Raw genomic sequence first — 16178 nt, forward strand, 5'->3', positions numbered from 1 at the left:
CATTTTTTGTAATGACAGAGCTGATACATCATCTATCTAAATTCAAAATTATTCTTTTTCAAAAGGTCACTACAAAAGGTCACTACAGAAATTAAAATGCAACATTGCCTAGGTTCAAACATATGACATATATATGCTTGACAGTGATTTTACCTGGAACTATTACTGTTGGTTTTCTTGTCACTCTTCCACTCTTCTTCATGGGTAGACAAACTCAATCCATCACTTTCTTCTGCTTCCTAGATTAACAAATAGTTTATGAATCCTAAACTATATTCCAATTTAAAGATGACATTCTTCATTACATTGCTCCTATTTATCACCACTATTTATCATTTACTAATTAAAGTAGAATATGACTTATCAATCCTTTTGCTAGCATCTCTTGCCATGCTGAACACCTTACATATTAGGCCTACTGAAAAACACGAAATGTATACAAGTCATAACATAAAAATCTTTCTATTCTATATATGGTTCAAATAGAATATGCACAGAACGTTCGTTTTTAAATAATTCAGAATAACTGAAAAAAATTGGGAGTGACCTTTTAGGCCCTCAAATTAAACCCTGCTCAATGCAGGAATTCAAATTAAAGCTTCTGTTGAATACACTTAATGAAAGGGAGACTATCATCTCCTTAAGTAATTTATTTCAGTGTCAAACTGTTCTTAGGATTAGGAATTGTTTCCTAATTTAATCAGAATTTGTCTTAAGATCAGAAACAAAAGTACAGGTAACATAAAACTATATTTTTGGTCACTGAGGATAGAGCTAACAGAAAAGGGTTAACTCTACCTTTTCAAATTAGAAGACAGGATTAAGATTTATCCCATGGAGGCAGTTCAAATAATACAGATTATCGCTTCTCTTATCCCTTTAGCTGCATCTGAGCTGACAAGCAATAATCTGCATCTATTTTTAGCAAAAAACTGTGAATAGGAAAGAGGAGATAACAAATCTAACATCTAAAAGGGGGAAGCAGGAACAGCTTCAGGAGGCTTATTAGGACCTGGTGATTTTCCTTCCTTGCTTCTCCCTATTCCACCAGGCTAAGTCTGTTTCTCTCACCACTTTGCTCACCAGAGATCCTACTCAGAATTGTGGTAGTTAACTGGGTGCTAGAATAGCCATGAGAACAGCTTTGCTTTTATAGACATGGACAACAGGATCATCGTGTGGACACACTGTTAAGTGTCCCTTGGGAGTCATCTGCTGCTCAACTAAGATGCAGACCAGAGACATGGGGGGTAGATCAAGACTCAACTAAGACCAATTATAGTAGCCTTTCTGGTTAACTCCCTAGTCCTCTGTAATGGATAAAACATGGCATTTGTTTGGACTGTTCTTTTCTCTCATTAAAAAAAAAAAAAGACTGATAGGCATTCTACACTAACCACTGCAGGCATACATTATAGTGGTGGAATCCCTCAGAGATGACACTGATATCCTGTCACCCATGCCTAAGACAGAGACACAAGGCTAATGAGACAAAGACTTCTGAACATCAGGGTCTGGCTTCTCTGGGAAGCACAAAGCTTGGTACTGATGAATAGGGTGGAGCTATATTTAGAGAAGAGTTTTTTGCTGCTGTAGGAATTCAAGGTACAAACAGCTTTTACTTTCTCTTGATTCCACTTATTTGGATTATTTGAGATTACATTCTTAATGGAGGAAATGTAAGAGGAAAGGCACCATGATAAGAAAGCACAGTTCCTCCAAGGTTGAACAGTTATTCATGAACAAGTGGCCTAAGAAATTGAAATTACAAACAAACAAATGGGCTTGATGATAGTTAAGATAGTGGTACAGTTGAGAAAACTTTTCTGCTTCCCTTTCAATTTAATCAAAGAGGATATACACTGAAGTTCAGGTGTATTCTTACGGACAGGTTTCTTCCATTGCTGACGTGGAGGAAATCAGAAGTACATTATAGGATATGGGAGACTATCTGTCATCTACTCAGCATTTAAGCAACCTTAACAAGAAACATTTACTGGTCTGTTCTTGATGTTATTCATGGTCCCAAAGAAAAACAGGATGTGGAAGGCTGTTTTGAATTTCAAAGCCGGAACACATTCATCAGACATTAAAAATGGAGATACTGACATCTATAGCAGAGACTGTTCTTTCCAACAATTTCCTGGCATCAATACTTCTGTCTAATGATACAAATCTTCACATTCCCATCAGATCACAGCACAAGTTTCTCAGGTTTACTTATGGTAATAAACTATTTCAATTCAAGGTTCTCCCTTATAGCCTTGCCTCAGCCCCAACAGTTTCCTGAGATACTAGTTACACTCATTGGATACATGCACTTACTTCTTTTCTTGTATTTACAGACATGAACAACAGGCTCATCCCCTCCAGTACTTACACAAACATGGTTTCATTATAAACCAGGCTGATGTTGCATTTTGGGGGAATAACAGACACTCAAAAATAAGATATTTCTGTCTCAAGAACTCAGTATAAAGATACAGACTGCAATTCAGAAAATCCTGGCATCAAGGAAGTGGTTTCTCACAGTCTTGGCAAAATTACAACACATGATCATTGCAGCTCGAGACTCCATGCTAGTGGTTTCTGCTGTATTTTCAGGAGCAGCTTGCCTTAAAGGTGGGCTTGGTACTAACTGACCTGAAAATGATGGTCAGCTGCCTATGATGGTGGTTGGTGTCAACCAATCTGTCTCAAGGAAATGCTCCTAAGAAAAGTCTGCAAGGACCAAATCACCACAGGTATCAGCCTTATGGAATGGGGAACTCAGTTCCTTGGACACTCATCTTGGGTTAGAGGACATGGTCCAGACAGGAATCAAGGCTTCCCATCAATCAACTGAAGATGAGGGAAGTATGACTGCCAGTCCCTAATACAACCACCACACTGCTAACAGACAATGTTTCCATAAAAGTGTACCTAGACAGTCAAGGGGAGAGGGAGAGGGAGAGGGGAGTCAGAGGCTCCAATTAGAGGTGCCTTGCCTTATTGGTGCAATATATGAAGTGGACCCAAATTCTGTCTGCAGACTGGTTAAACAGATAATTTCTCAAGCAGAATGAATGCTGACTCTAGGGATGTTTCAGAAAATTATGGATAGGTGGGAAGACCCACATTTTGCAGTGAGGGAGAACAGGAAAGTGATTAGGTTCTTCTCTCAGTTTCACCAGTGCTCTGAAAGCGCCTCGACCACAGGGTCTGCTGTATGTGTTCCCATTTGTCTCAATTTTAGCAAGGATGATGTGCAAGATGAGAATGCTAGCCACGAAGTGATCTTGATCACTCCTCTTTTTCGGCCCATAAAACTCTGTAATTAATATTAGTATAAATGTAGAGAGTAAGGAAGATGACCTTGTCAAATATATGCAGGCTCCGTTACCTAGACTAAAGAGGTTAAAGCATTTTTTAAGTCCAGAACATTCAGATAATGTTTAGAAATGACAGACATCTCCCTAATCCATTGAACTATAAGTGATACAGCACAATCAAACTTGCAAGATTTTGTTATTACAGGTAGTCCTTGACTTACAACCATTTGTTCATTGATCATTCAAAGTTACGATGGTGCTGAAAAAATGGACTTATGACTGGTCCCTGAACTTACAGCCGTTGCAGTGCCCCTGTGGTCACATGATCAAAATCTGGGTGCTCGGCAGCCTACCCACACTTATGACCGCAGGGGCACTTCAACTCCCACTACCCACCTATCTCGCTCCCTCCCAGACAGTTGTGCTGTGTCCCAAAAACAGCCCAGCTTTCTGAAGGCAGCAAGGCGCTTCTGCTTCAGCCATGGCAGTTGGGCATAAAAGGCGAAAAGTAGGTGCGGGGAACTGGGAGAGAAGGCAGCTGGACGAACAAATGCTTGCTGGGGCTTCCCACACGCTACAACTTGCTGGGACTTGCCGGGCGGCTGAAGCCTCCAGGGGCAGTTGAGGCTTTGTACTGTGCTGTGGCTCAGAGGCTTCTTGCAGTGCCAGAGCTGCAGTGCACAAGAAGCCCCTGAGCTGCAGTGTGACAACCCACGTGGTTCTGGGGCTGCTTGCCAACCCGCAAGGTAGGATGCAGGGCTGCCAAAAGGGCAGAGACAGAAGGGGAGATAGGTGGGTGGAAGGGAGTGGGGACAGCCCCTTACCTTACTGAGGCTCGGGGCTGGGAGGAATGGCACCATAGCTTGGAATGGCTTTGATTGGGGTGGGTTCTCAGCTAACAACCAGTGAAGTTTGCTTAACGACAAAGGGGATTCCCGGGATTGCGGTCGTTAAGTGATGTGGTCACATGACATCTTGCTTTATGACCGCATCGCTTAGTGATGGAAATTCTGGTCCCAGTTGTGGTCGTAAGTCGAGGACTAACCAACCTTATACTGAGGTTGATTTCTTGGTGTGGTCTACCTGGTGGGGCTGACAAGAACCATAGCATCTTCCAGTATGACCAAATCTTGAGCCAGAGACCCATCCCGCATCCAAACCAGATGGCTTTATCTCTGTGCCTGGAATGGGAAGCAGCTAGAGTGCTGCAGTAGAGACCATCTTAGGCCTCCAAGAATGATTTGCACATATCAGTTGATGTGCAGTGCTTCTCTTCACTGGTGCAGGAGAAATTATATTAAAGGGAGGTAAGTGTTCCTCAGCTCCTAGCCTTTCTTCACATATGTCTGGAAAGTGGTCTGAAGGCCAACATGCTGCAAAGACAGAAAGCTGCTTTTGGATACATACTTGAGGATTAGAAGGAACATCCAGTTTCAGCAAACCCTTATGTCAAACATTTTCTTAGAGGGGCTAGAATAATTTCCCCTCCTGTTATTCATTGCTTTTGTTGGGATTTGTCTTTACTGTTAAGACTGCCTTTTTAGTGACAGTTACATCATCCAAAAGAGATGGGGAACTAGGAACTTGTATCAATTAGAAAGCATCAGTGTATTTTTCATTCAGATAGGGTGGTTGGAGACCTGACCTTTGTTTTCCGCCAAAAGCTAATTCTAGGTATCACAGGAGTCAGGATATAGTTTTACCTAATTTCTGCTCAAATTCCAATCAACCTAGAGTAAGGATTTAGAGTAAGCTATATATTTTGCAGATGTTTACAAGTATCTTCAGGTATCACAGCTCACTCAGCAGCAAGAGTTGCTCTAAAAGAGCAAACAAAACTTGTTCTGAAGCATATGCCTTCATCAAGCATTACAAAACTGATACATTCATTTCCGCAAAGGCTGCTTCTGAGCACCTGACATTGCAGAGGGTGTTATAAAAAGCTGGCTCACCAGGACATTATAATAAATATATCCGTTCCCTATGGGCTTCATTTTGGGGGATCAAGAACAAACACTTGCACTTATCACATCTTGCCATCTGCATCATTGGAAGACAGACCTGATAGTCCCATCCAAGGGATTTCTAGAGGGTGCAGAATTATATTATATATGGGATACAAATGTATGGCATCAGTTAATTCATCTTCTACGTCATGCTTAAATGTTAGTGGTGGACAGATGATAAAAATTTTAAAAATGGCTATTCTAGCTGAAGTCAATGGGCAGTTGAGTTGGGAGTGGTTACCTCTACAGGATGCAGAAGTCTTAGCTCTGCCTTCTGACTGAAAGAGGGGGACTTAACCTTTTCCTGCTGGGTCCATTGCCTGGTGACCAGAATGACACTTTAAGTTAAGTCCAACTGCTGCTGAGATACACCAAGAAGACAATATTATGAAATAGCATCACAATCAAGTATGCCTCTACTAGTCTACAACTTTCGACATATTTGAATTTAGCACATCTAAAATTAGTTTTCAATTGGAATACATCTCCCACAAATTTATCAGTTTATATAAAGGGATATATAATAACTATGATGTACTATTATGAAGTGGTTATATAGTCCAATACAGCAAAATGTATGGTTGAATAGTCTATCCTATCTTTAAATGTAATAGCCTGGACTTTTAGAAATCGAAGTCAAAATTTTTGGTAATATGAATTATTAAGGTAAACTAAAAATGCTTACCTGTGTAACAAATCCAAAACAATCACCCACATCTTCACTGGAAGAATCAGATTGTTCAATGTTGTTCCTTGATCGATATGATGCATATTTACGTCTATAAAGCCTTCTCTTAGACTGCATCAATGAATCTTCGGAGTCACTCTGAATTAATGACATTTTGAAAAACAAAATCAGGGACTGAAATAAGCGTCACTGAAATAATAGATTCAATTTAGTCAGAAAGTAGACAACCTTTGGACACTTGTCTTCAAAAAGGACTTAACTACTGGAAAAGCCGATATCCATGCTATTTGCCATCTTTATGGTTTAAGCTGGTTCAGTAAAGTATTGCCTGGGGCATGTGTTCTTAAATTCATAATAATTTTATTTAAACCTATTAGCTGCAATTCTATATCATTTAACATTACTTAAAGAAGCCAAGCAAATAATATACAAGGAGATGGATTTCTCTGGATTTTTGAGAAATGATTATGATTTCTCTGCCATACTTCCACACGCAACGTTAGGCTTTTTAAATTATATTTGTAATTATGCATTTAAAAAATCAGGCATTTCTTACCTTTTCTGAGGATTGAAACAACTTCCTTTTCTGCTCTATTGTATACAGCCACTTTTCTTCTTCTCCTTTTGCAATCCTATATTCTTCCTGATTTCTAACACATTATTTTGAAAATTTGTCAGAAAAAAACTCAAATATGAAAGTAGTTAATACTACTATTTATCACTAACATGTATCTGTTGGAGGACTAACAACTACGAATTAGTTTCATCTTTTACCAAAATAATGGTTCTTCAATTAATGCTTATTTTAGCCACATTCATAGTTTATCTGATTAAAAAAAGAAGATAAAAGAAAATCCAAGTCCAGAACTTTTCAATCTAGAGCACCATAAAAACTGCTTTTTTCTTTTATTGAAAAAGAACCAACAGAAAGCAAAGACCAGAAAGTATGTCCTTATAATAATACAAAAATGTCTTTAGGAAATGATATCTAAATCAACCCGAGAGATGTATAAAGCCTAAGAAGTTGAACAGTATTGTTATACCTGCCTGTGGTTACAATCTAAAATGAAGTAAATGAACAAATACTCAAAATTAGTTTCAACAGGTTTTTAGGTTAATAGGTGTGCTCACCTAAATATACTGGATGTTATTTCTGGAACAACTACTCTCCGTCTCCAAGCTTGAAGATCTCTCTCTGTAGCAATCTGACTTCTTGGAGCATTCTGGTGCATCTGACGAACACCCTCAACTTGACCGCTACGTCTCAGACCAATATTAGGAGGTGACTGAATATCTGAGCTTAGCCTGCGGAAATCTTTAAAAAGATTCATGAAGTATAAGTGAATATACATTTTTGGAACAAAAATTTTAGTATCTCCTGCTGAATAATATACCTATTACTATACACCAACAATTGTTCTGGGTAATTTAACCCTCAGGACTATGCAGTGCCTAATCTAAGCAAAGCAATATGGATTACATTTTATATGTATTAATTAGGATTGCTACACCGCTAATCTTTTTCCAACTGAGCAAGTAATAGTACCTGAACATTTGGAGATAATTAAGAACTGTGAACTCAAGTCTAAAAGACACTTTCACATGGACGGCTTTTTAACTTGCACTATGTCTTTCCCCCATATTATAATTATCTTAGCATTAGGCTGAGTCTTTGGAAAATAGCCAGAGCTTAAACAATTCAAGGAAAAGGATTTAAGAATTTTTTTTAAAAAAATTCCAAGAAGTGTAAAGCACTGCTTGAAATGTATTTTTTAGTTGTGGAAAGATCAGTAGATATACCAAGACGACAGTTGGAAATAAAATATATTTAAATAATGAATTTAGCGTGTAAATAACAAATACATCAAAAAATAAATTCATAAAGACCATGTAAATAAAACATCTAAAGAACAGTACAAAAGCAAAATATAAAATACAAGCAGTGAGTAAAAGAACACCACAAAATACCATATAAAAATGATTAACTACTGCAATAGGTACAAACATAAACTTTATAAATGATACGACAAAATATAGCATGAATTAATATGTAACCCAATTATTTGAATTAGGAAATAATAAGGTCTCAAGAGAAGAGTTTGTAAAATCAGTCCACTGAAGAAAATTTAAAAGAAAATTAATCTTAACATTTTAGGATAAAAATTATTAGAAAGTGTTTAAAATAATAAATAAACCCAAATATCAGAAGGCAAAGAGAAATACATTGTATAGTGAATCCAACAAACCTGTTCCCAGAGAAGCCAAGAGAAACTGTTTAAGAAAGTTGTGGACTGTCTCCAGTCAAATGTAATATACCTCCCCTAAATATATCAACCACCAGGAATATCTTAAGATTATTGCAGCATACAAAAGATTGGTGGTTAACAGAAATAAATATTCAAGATACTAGTAAATGGCAGAAGTTAATACTTTATTCTAAACTTCAATGAAGTACCGACCTCTTCTAGGTGTTCCTTGTCCATACTGTGGACTAGCTGAAACAGTATCCTGGTCTATGCCAGTTCTTCGATCTTGCAATTGCTGTAACTGTCTAATCATGCCATCAAGTATGCTGGGCTCCAGACTCTGTTCATCCTGTTCAGCAGTCTGTTGTCCTATTACTTGCTCTACAACCTCTCCATCACCTTGCAAAATTTAAAAGCAAATGTTTATTTCAGTATGAAGAACAATTATTTAAATGTCAGTCCCATTCTCAATAAAACCAGCCAACAGTATTACAGACCCTTGTAGTTGAAAGGGGCCATTTATACTTCTGGGAAAAGTATTCACCCCTTTTGGATTTTCTGAACAAGCACCAAATTTTGATACTATTTGTTCACTCTGACTCCACTTCCTTTATATATTAGAATCACACAACATTCTAATAATATTCAGATCCAAAGGTACACAAAAATTCAAAAAATCTGAAAGGAGGTGAATTCTTTTTCACAGAACTGTGAAGCTCAATCACCTACTCAATATAGAAATTCAAATTAAAACATCCCGAACAACTGGCTGTCCAGCTGCTCCTTAAACACATCATATATTTCATCCACAGCATTCTCATAATCTATTAAGGAAACTGCCCAATCAAACTGAAGTAACATTAGCATGAGAAGACCTGTTCTTGTTAACATTAACACTTAATAATCACATAGGTTTATTATGAACTGCTTTAAAAACTTCCCAGATATTGATATCAGACTAACTAGTTTCTAATTTCCTGGATCCTCCTTTTTCTACTTTGTAAAGACAGAAAGCATCTACTATCTTCCAGTCATCTGGTATTTCGCCCATTCTCCCAAATTTCTCAAAAGAAACGGTCAGCAATTCTGCCAGACCTGAAGGTATTCCTTGACTATGCAAAACTGTGCTAATTAAGCTAATAGATAAATATAATAATACTTATCTTCTGCATAACTATATTTACCCAATCCAAAATCTTCCATGATTCTAGATTCCTCCATTTTTTAGTAATATTACCTGTTAGTAGTACTACATTTTGTTCTTGTTCCGTTTAACACTTCTTGCAATTTGCTATGTAATTCCTCAGGGTCTTCCCTCATTGAATCAATAGTAGGCACATATATAACAAATGCTGATAATCACTACATAGTTACAAATTCTGAAAGATACTATCCTGTCATCATTGGATTCTAGCTGAGTACATGCTTAGTAATGTTCTTGCCCTGAATAATATTAGTATCCATTCCTGTCCAACTACGTTCATTTTCTTCTAAAACCCTACTTAACATGCTTCATTTCAACAATGACAATCTAGTTTTCCTTGGTTCACACTTTTCATTTTCCCTGTTGCAACTGTATGTGCAAAACCTGAGTTCTGGCCATGTCACCAATCCAGGGCTAACTGTAAAAGTTCAGTGTTTTTCCTCAATAACTAAACTACTGCCTTCTAACCTGGGTATCTCATCAATTGACATCCAAACTTGTCTAATGAAATGTTCCAGTTACACAAGTTTTTTTTTCTTTTTGGCACAATAAAAAGTAGTTTGCTTTCTTCTATATTTACTTAATTAAATATAGAAAAAATAATATTCTTCTATTATTAATAAATATTAATTTATTTAAATATTAATACTATTAATTTAATTTAATTTAATTTAATTTAATTTAATTTAATTTAATTTAATTTAATTTAGGGGTTACTTCCCCTAGGTGGTTTGGCTTTCCTTGTGCCTACCGTTACCCTCTTAGCTTTACAGGATCCTCTCTTTCTGACTTTACTAGCATGGAGACCCTGCCAAGAACTACACTCTTGCCAGCATGCAAACCAAACAGAGATGAATAAGGGAAAGAGGTTAGCAGCTATGGCCAGGATCCAAAATTCTTGTAACATGCACCTCATAATTTTTTCTCTGTCTTGCAAAAACGCATCTTTACAAAACCCTTGCTTTTAAAAATCTAACTTCAAAAAAGCAGTTTAAATACTGCATTTATCAGTGTATAACACGCACTTTTTTCTTAAAATCTGGGGCTGAAATCCTAGCTGTGTGTTATACACCGATATGCGTGTTATACGCCTATGTATAAGCCCCTGTATAAGCCCTGAGGCTTCTCACCTCAAGCGGCAGGGCTGAGAGAGTGGAGTCTTCATTTGAGCCGGGGCTGTAACTGGGGCTGCAACCGCATGCTTCCCACCTCCCCCTCCAATTGATGGCACTTAAAACATGCCTCCTCTGCTTGCAGTCTTTAGTAACATCACCCACGTGGTCTGGCACTCAGTGTGTCAGAGCAAAGCACCGGCGCTTTGCTCTAACTCATTACTACAAGCTGGTGATGTCACTAAAGTACCACGAGCTTCCCTCCTCTCTTTGCAGCGTTCTGGTGTGTAGTAATGAACCAGAGCAAAGCGCCAGTGCTTTGCTCTGACACACTGAGTACCAACCACGCGGGTGATGTTACTAAAGACTACAAACAGAGGCGGCATACGAACTGATTTATGAAGACAGTAGCAGTGAAAGCAGAAGGGTTCAGTTTGATTTTGAAGATAGCAGTGAAGACAAAGAGTTTCATGGTTTCCAAGATAACAGTGATTCTGTGATGGACTGGAATGGTGGGAGGGGAGTAAAGAATGTGCTCTCATCTCCAGAGGAGTGAGGAAGAGATAAGCGGAGGAGACTGGCACCTCCCTAAGAAATTCCATCGGTGTGAACTGGCTGAGCCTGGGAACTGGTTTCATTCTGGGAAGATTCTTGTTAAGGGGCTGTAGCTAATAAATCTTGCTAGATTGATTCTGCATGGTCTCCTGGAGTTCCTGATTAAAATTTTTGTAAAACTTATATCTAAGTTTTTTCATTCAAAGAGGTCCTTTTTCTTTCATATTACGTGTTTACCTTATAAGTGGTATAAATATTAATAAACAAAAAGTTCAGAGCCCCCTTTATTTTGCTTCCACGTTATTTAAGTTTTTTTACTCAAACTTCCTTCTTAAAATTAAGGTGCGTGTTATACGCCTGTGCGTGTTATATGCTGATAAATACAATATGTATAAGAATTTAACAGAAAAGAAGATGGGATATGTATGCATATGCATGTGCACATGCCAGTAAAGTCTTGCAAAACCATCAGAAATTAAATTATTAGATGAGGATGATAATATAATATCTGAAGATATACAATTCCCTGTAGCCTCAACCAGTATAGCTAATTATAATGGATCTTAACAGCTGTACTTTAGAAGTATCTTTGGGCCGCAATTCTCCTATCACTTCATTCAGATATTTATTCCGAAAGTTCTTCTTGTTTACTATTGGAGGTAATCACTCAATGTTACTTTCCCCTACCCCTAAGAAAATCAGAAATCACATGACCACTTTTCAATGTATAAAGCTTTTGAGGCTTCTTCATTCTTCTTTCCATAAGAAAGCTTTATATTGAGCAAACTTAGAAAAATGTCCTCTTCAAGAATTAGGCAAAAAGTATCCACTGAAAAAGTGCACCAGAAGGTAGGCCAGTAGTCAAAAACTTTCTGTTGCCTATGGATATATCTAGAATCTTGACTTTTTGCAATTAGCGTTCTCACAAAGTGGCTACTATGGAGAATATGGAGAATCATGAAACAGCCATTTTGCTACAAAGCAAAATGAATAAAGTTGCCCCCTTGTTTAAATGAAAATCCTTTAAGAAGAGTATTTTTATCAAGACGTAACCAAGTAAATCTTACTACAAAGGCAGATGGTGATACTCAAAAAGGTAAAAACATTGTTTTAAGACCCTTCTTCCAAAGACACAGCTATGGGAGAAATGTCAGTTTTTAATGTGAAAGTCAGATCAAATCGCCACTCAACAAATTTGAATGAATTTTGATGGAACAAGAGAAAGCGAGAACTGAATGTTATTTTGGGATGTATTTTCTTATGCAAAAATTTAAAGCCTCAGCTACACCTCCAGCAAATGAGACAGAATGATGGATGTAGGTTGTGCAAAATGTTTCAACTTGAAATTTTGTGAAATGTCCCATCTCACAGCTTCAATGGCTGCTTTGCATACTCAGTTTCAACCTTGGATCACCACTGGAATCTTCAAATAACAGTCTGTCCATTTAAAATGGCACATTTCAGTTTCACACTTGAAACTTAAAAATAAAAGATTTTGCACACCCCTGGGTGTATGAAGGAGCTCTGAATTCTGGGGAAAACTAATTTCATTTTGAGGATACAAAATAAACATCAGGATGTGGAATAACAGCTTCTTTGTTGAAAATTCCAAGACTGTCTCACTAAAAGAATACTGGTATCATCTGTGCTGACGTAAGCATCACAGGAAAAACAACATTCTATGTAAATGGAATGATACTGTCCACAGAAGTTTGAAGATATCTTTGTAAAAACTTTAGAAATAAAGTATAGATTCCAACTTAGAAAGAAATGAGGGATTCAAAAAGAGAGCTTTCCCTTCCAAAACCTGTAATGGTGATTGGGAGAACTAAGGCAGATTTGCAGAGCTGGATAAGGCAAAAGAGAATGTAGAGATCTTCCTACCTGAAGTATCCAAACACAAGTGCAAAATCGTAAGTGCTTTGTTAAATCCTGTGCATTTGAAGACCATGGCTTACACCAACTAATAAAGTCTCTTATTTTATGCTCTCACAGCATGAGTAAAGATTAACCCTGGACCCAAACCAATGATTACATTAACTGGCCCTAATCCAGTGAAAGCATTAATACATTATAGTCTGAATATACTAGTACAACTACAATCTGAATCTAATACAAGTACAATTTCAAAACTATGCATTTACATGATGTTTTTAAGTTTTATCAATCCCAAAAATAAGATTTTTGTCATAGATTTAAAAATTTCCTTTCATACTTGTTGCTATATATCCCAGCTGAGGAATCAGATGCTCATCTGCACAATTCTCTCTTCCTGGTACCAATCGCTGATATTTTGTTGGGTGGGGATTTCCATCTACATCTACCAAGAATGGAGGAGGCATGAGGTGGGGTGCCTGTTGTGTCTGCTCGTCTAGGACATAATTGTTAGAATCTCGAATCAGTGGTCGATAGTCAGTGTGGAAGAACATCTGATCAGGAATCTAGAAAACAATGAAGCTTATATATAATTAACTTCGAAGAAATAAGCTAGGTGCAAATGTTACAGTGACAACAAAAAAGTAAACTTCAGGAAAGCTACAATTTATCTTATGAGGAATATGAATTTCAGCCATTGGTTGCCTAAGGGGCAAATTGTTGTCATACGTCTTATTTTGATCTAGCATAATCCCTCATTCAACAATACTTTTTAAAATTACTCCTTTTGCAGAGGATGCTTCTCTATTTTCTCTTAAACTGGTCTCCAAGAAGGGCAATATTTTACTACTAGCAAAATTCCGATTTAATTTTTTCTCCACTCTTAAGGAAAATATTTGAGACTCTCAGGATAATCATTTTGTTTTGCAACACAAGACTGGGCATGTAGGATTTAGAAATGTTTAATCAGCGTTTACCCAAAATATAACTGAATTGTTGTCTATGTTTTACTCAAGGGAAACTGGTGAATTTGCTACTTTTTATAAATTAAATTTTAAAATTTAAATAGTAACACAAAGGATTAATAGTTTAGCAACTATCACATACAATTTCTATAATTTGGTAACAAAAGAAAGCCCATCTTTTGGGACTGGAGAAGGCAACTACTTACAGCAATGTACCCACATTTTTTTTTTTAAAAGAAAGACAATATGACCTTCAGTTCTCAATCTCTCTACGGACTGAGCTCTATCTTCACCAAATTACCAATTTACCAAATTACCAAAGCTTTTGCTGACTGAAACCTGGTTCAGAGAGAGTTATAGTTCCATTCCAACTACATTAAGCACATGAAATAAATGAATACATGACAAGATTGGTGAGATTTGTACATCATACATTTTTTAACAGCTAAAAACAACTAAAGCTGAAAGAATACCTTTTCATATGGTTTGTTACAACCAAACCCAAAAATCAAGAGGTGTCCATGAGAATCTGTACAGGTAAAATGCTGTCCATCTGATGAAAACTTGCAGTCAAACACAGCACCATGTCCTTGTCCTTCAATCTAAATCAAAATAAAAACAAAAACTTTCTAGAACTGCTTATAGCTTTTCAGATGAGCTCTTTCCCCTCTGTAACTGATGACCTCTGCCCCATTAGTGCAAAATGTACATCTCAGCAAGCAGCTACGATTAGTAAAAAAGGAATCAGTCAAGTCACTTTATTTAGCAATAGTGGATGGCAAGTCGGATGATATCTTATTGGCTAATTGTAATTATTTACTCAATTAGGCTATTTCAGCTTTTTAATTGTGCCACACTCCACTATAGTCAGATAACATAATTGCATGTTATACATGGTTAAGTTATGAGTGCCAAGAAGCTAGGAGGTCTCTGAACCACTAGTTTAAGCTGTATGAAGAGAACCCTGCTTCCTGCTTCACCCTTGAAAATTGAAAAACCCTTGAAATTGAAAAACAACCAATATAAAGAGATGCATCTAAACATACCGTTCTTTTACATGCAAACTGTATGTTTCACAACAGAGCCACTATCCTTCTTCAAACATGGTGTTCCATTAAAGCAGAGCCAGGACACCTGTTGCCTTAGGCTTAAATTTCATCTTAGCCTAATTTCAAAACCTTTTAAATATGATCATACCACTAGCAAGAACAGTAATTTCTCTCTTACAGCAACCCTCTGATAAAGAAGAAAAGGGAGAGGAAATTTGAATTCTAACCTCAACCTGTACTGGCATATACCCTTTGCAAATTATCTCCAAGAAAAATGGCTTTTGGCTCCTCAGTCTACAACGACAAAATTTAACTTTCTTAATAATTCTTCGTTGCAAATCTAGAAAATTGTGATTTTATGGACATCTTAATACTTTAAATTTGATATGCACTTAGAAATATTACTGGAAAATTGGACGGCCAAAGTGAATTGTAAGATTTAACTTTTTTTAATAGAATTTTTTTTCCCTATCTTTCTAATCTCCTTCCTAGATTACATCAGCTGTCTGGTGGTTCTAATACATATTTATTTAAGCAGGAATAAAGCTGAAGGTAAAAGTAAAAAATGCATGCATTACTAAAACAATATTTTTAGAAATAATATTTACCATATTAAAATAATGTTTCATTTGAATGCCTTTTTCTATATCCCAGATAAAGATACTGCCGTCATGGCCTGCAGACAACATAATCCTGGAATCAAATGGATGGGGCTCCAAAACAAACACTTCATCTGCATGCCCCTTTTTGAATAGAAATTAATGTATTAGTCATGGAGAAAACTGGACTTTTATGACTAGTGGTTAAATTGCTAATAGATATCTAATGTATTAATATTTTCTAATTTTCCACTAAACCACTGGATTTTTAATTTTACAAAGTACAAAATGAACACAGGCATGAAATCCTAACATTTGACATTATAATAACAAATTGTTATTGAAGACATTAAATGTTTATATACCTGTCTTCTCTTAATAACCAATTCATAGTGAATTAAAAAATAATATGTTACATTTGTCTTTATTATTCATCCATTTATCCAAATTCAATATTCAAAAAGATCCTGAAAACCCTATCTTTCTGCAACATATTGATTACTGAGATTTTGCTCCATTATATATTATAGCATAATATAATTAATAAAAGGCTCCAAGTTGTCCAAAT

General features: G+C 36.6%; 1 protein-coding gene across 2 annotated transcripts in view; it reads right to left on the bottom strand.

Moving 5' to 3' along the window:
• BRWD1 (bromodomain and WD repeat domain containing 1) overlaps positions 1-16178 on the bottom strand; it is a 76215-nt gene that overhangs the window by 44823 nt on the left and 15214 nt on the right. For both annotated transcript variants that reach the window (XM_015889283.3, XM_007435208.4), the window contains exons 15-22: positions 15620-15754; positions 14436-14564; positions 13338-13563; positions 8465-8650; positions 7137-7320; positions 6562-6655; positions 6003-6143; positions 154-239 (exon numbers count right to left, since the gene is read on the bottom strand). In XM_015889283.3, coding sequence (XP_015744769.1) covers positions 154-239; positions 6003-6143; positions 6562-6655; positions 7137-7320; positions 8465-8650; positions 13338-13563; positions 14436-14564; positions 15620-15754 — 1181 coding nt within the window. The remainder of the gene's footprint in view (positions 1-153; positions 240-6002; positions 6144-6561; positions 6656-7136; positions 7321-8464; positions 8651-13337; positions 13564-14435; positions 14565-15619; positions 15755-16178) is intronic.

This window comes from Python bivittatus, unplaced genomic scaffold (assembly GCF_059951505.1).
Source record: "Python bivittatus isolate LINGU-HERP-01145 unplaced genomic scaffold, Pbiv_v1 ctg000350_np1212, whole genome shotgun sequence".
Taxonomy (NCBI): Eukaryota; Metazoa; Chordata; class Lepidosauria; order Squamata; family Pythonidae; genus Python; species Python bivittatus.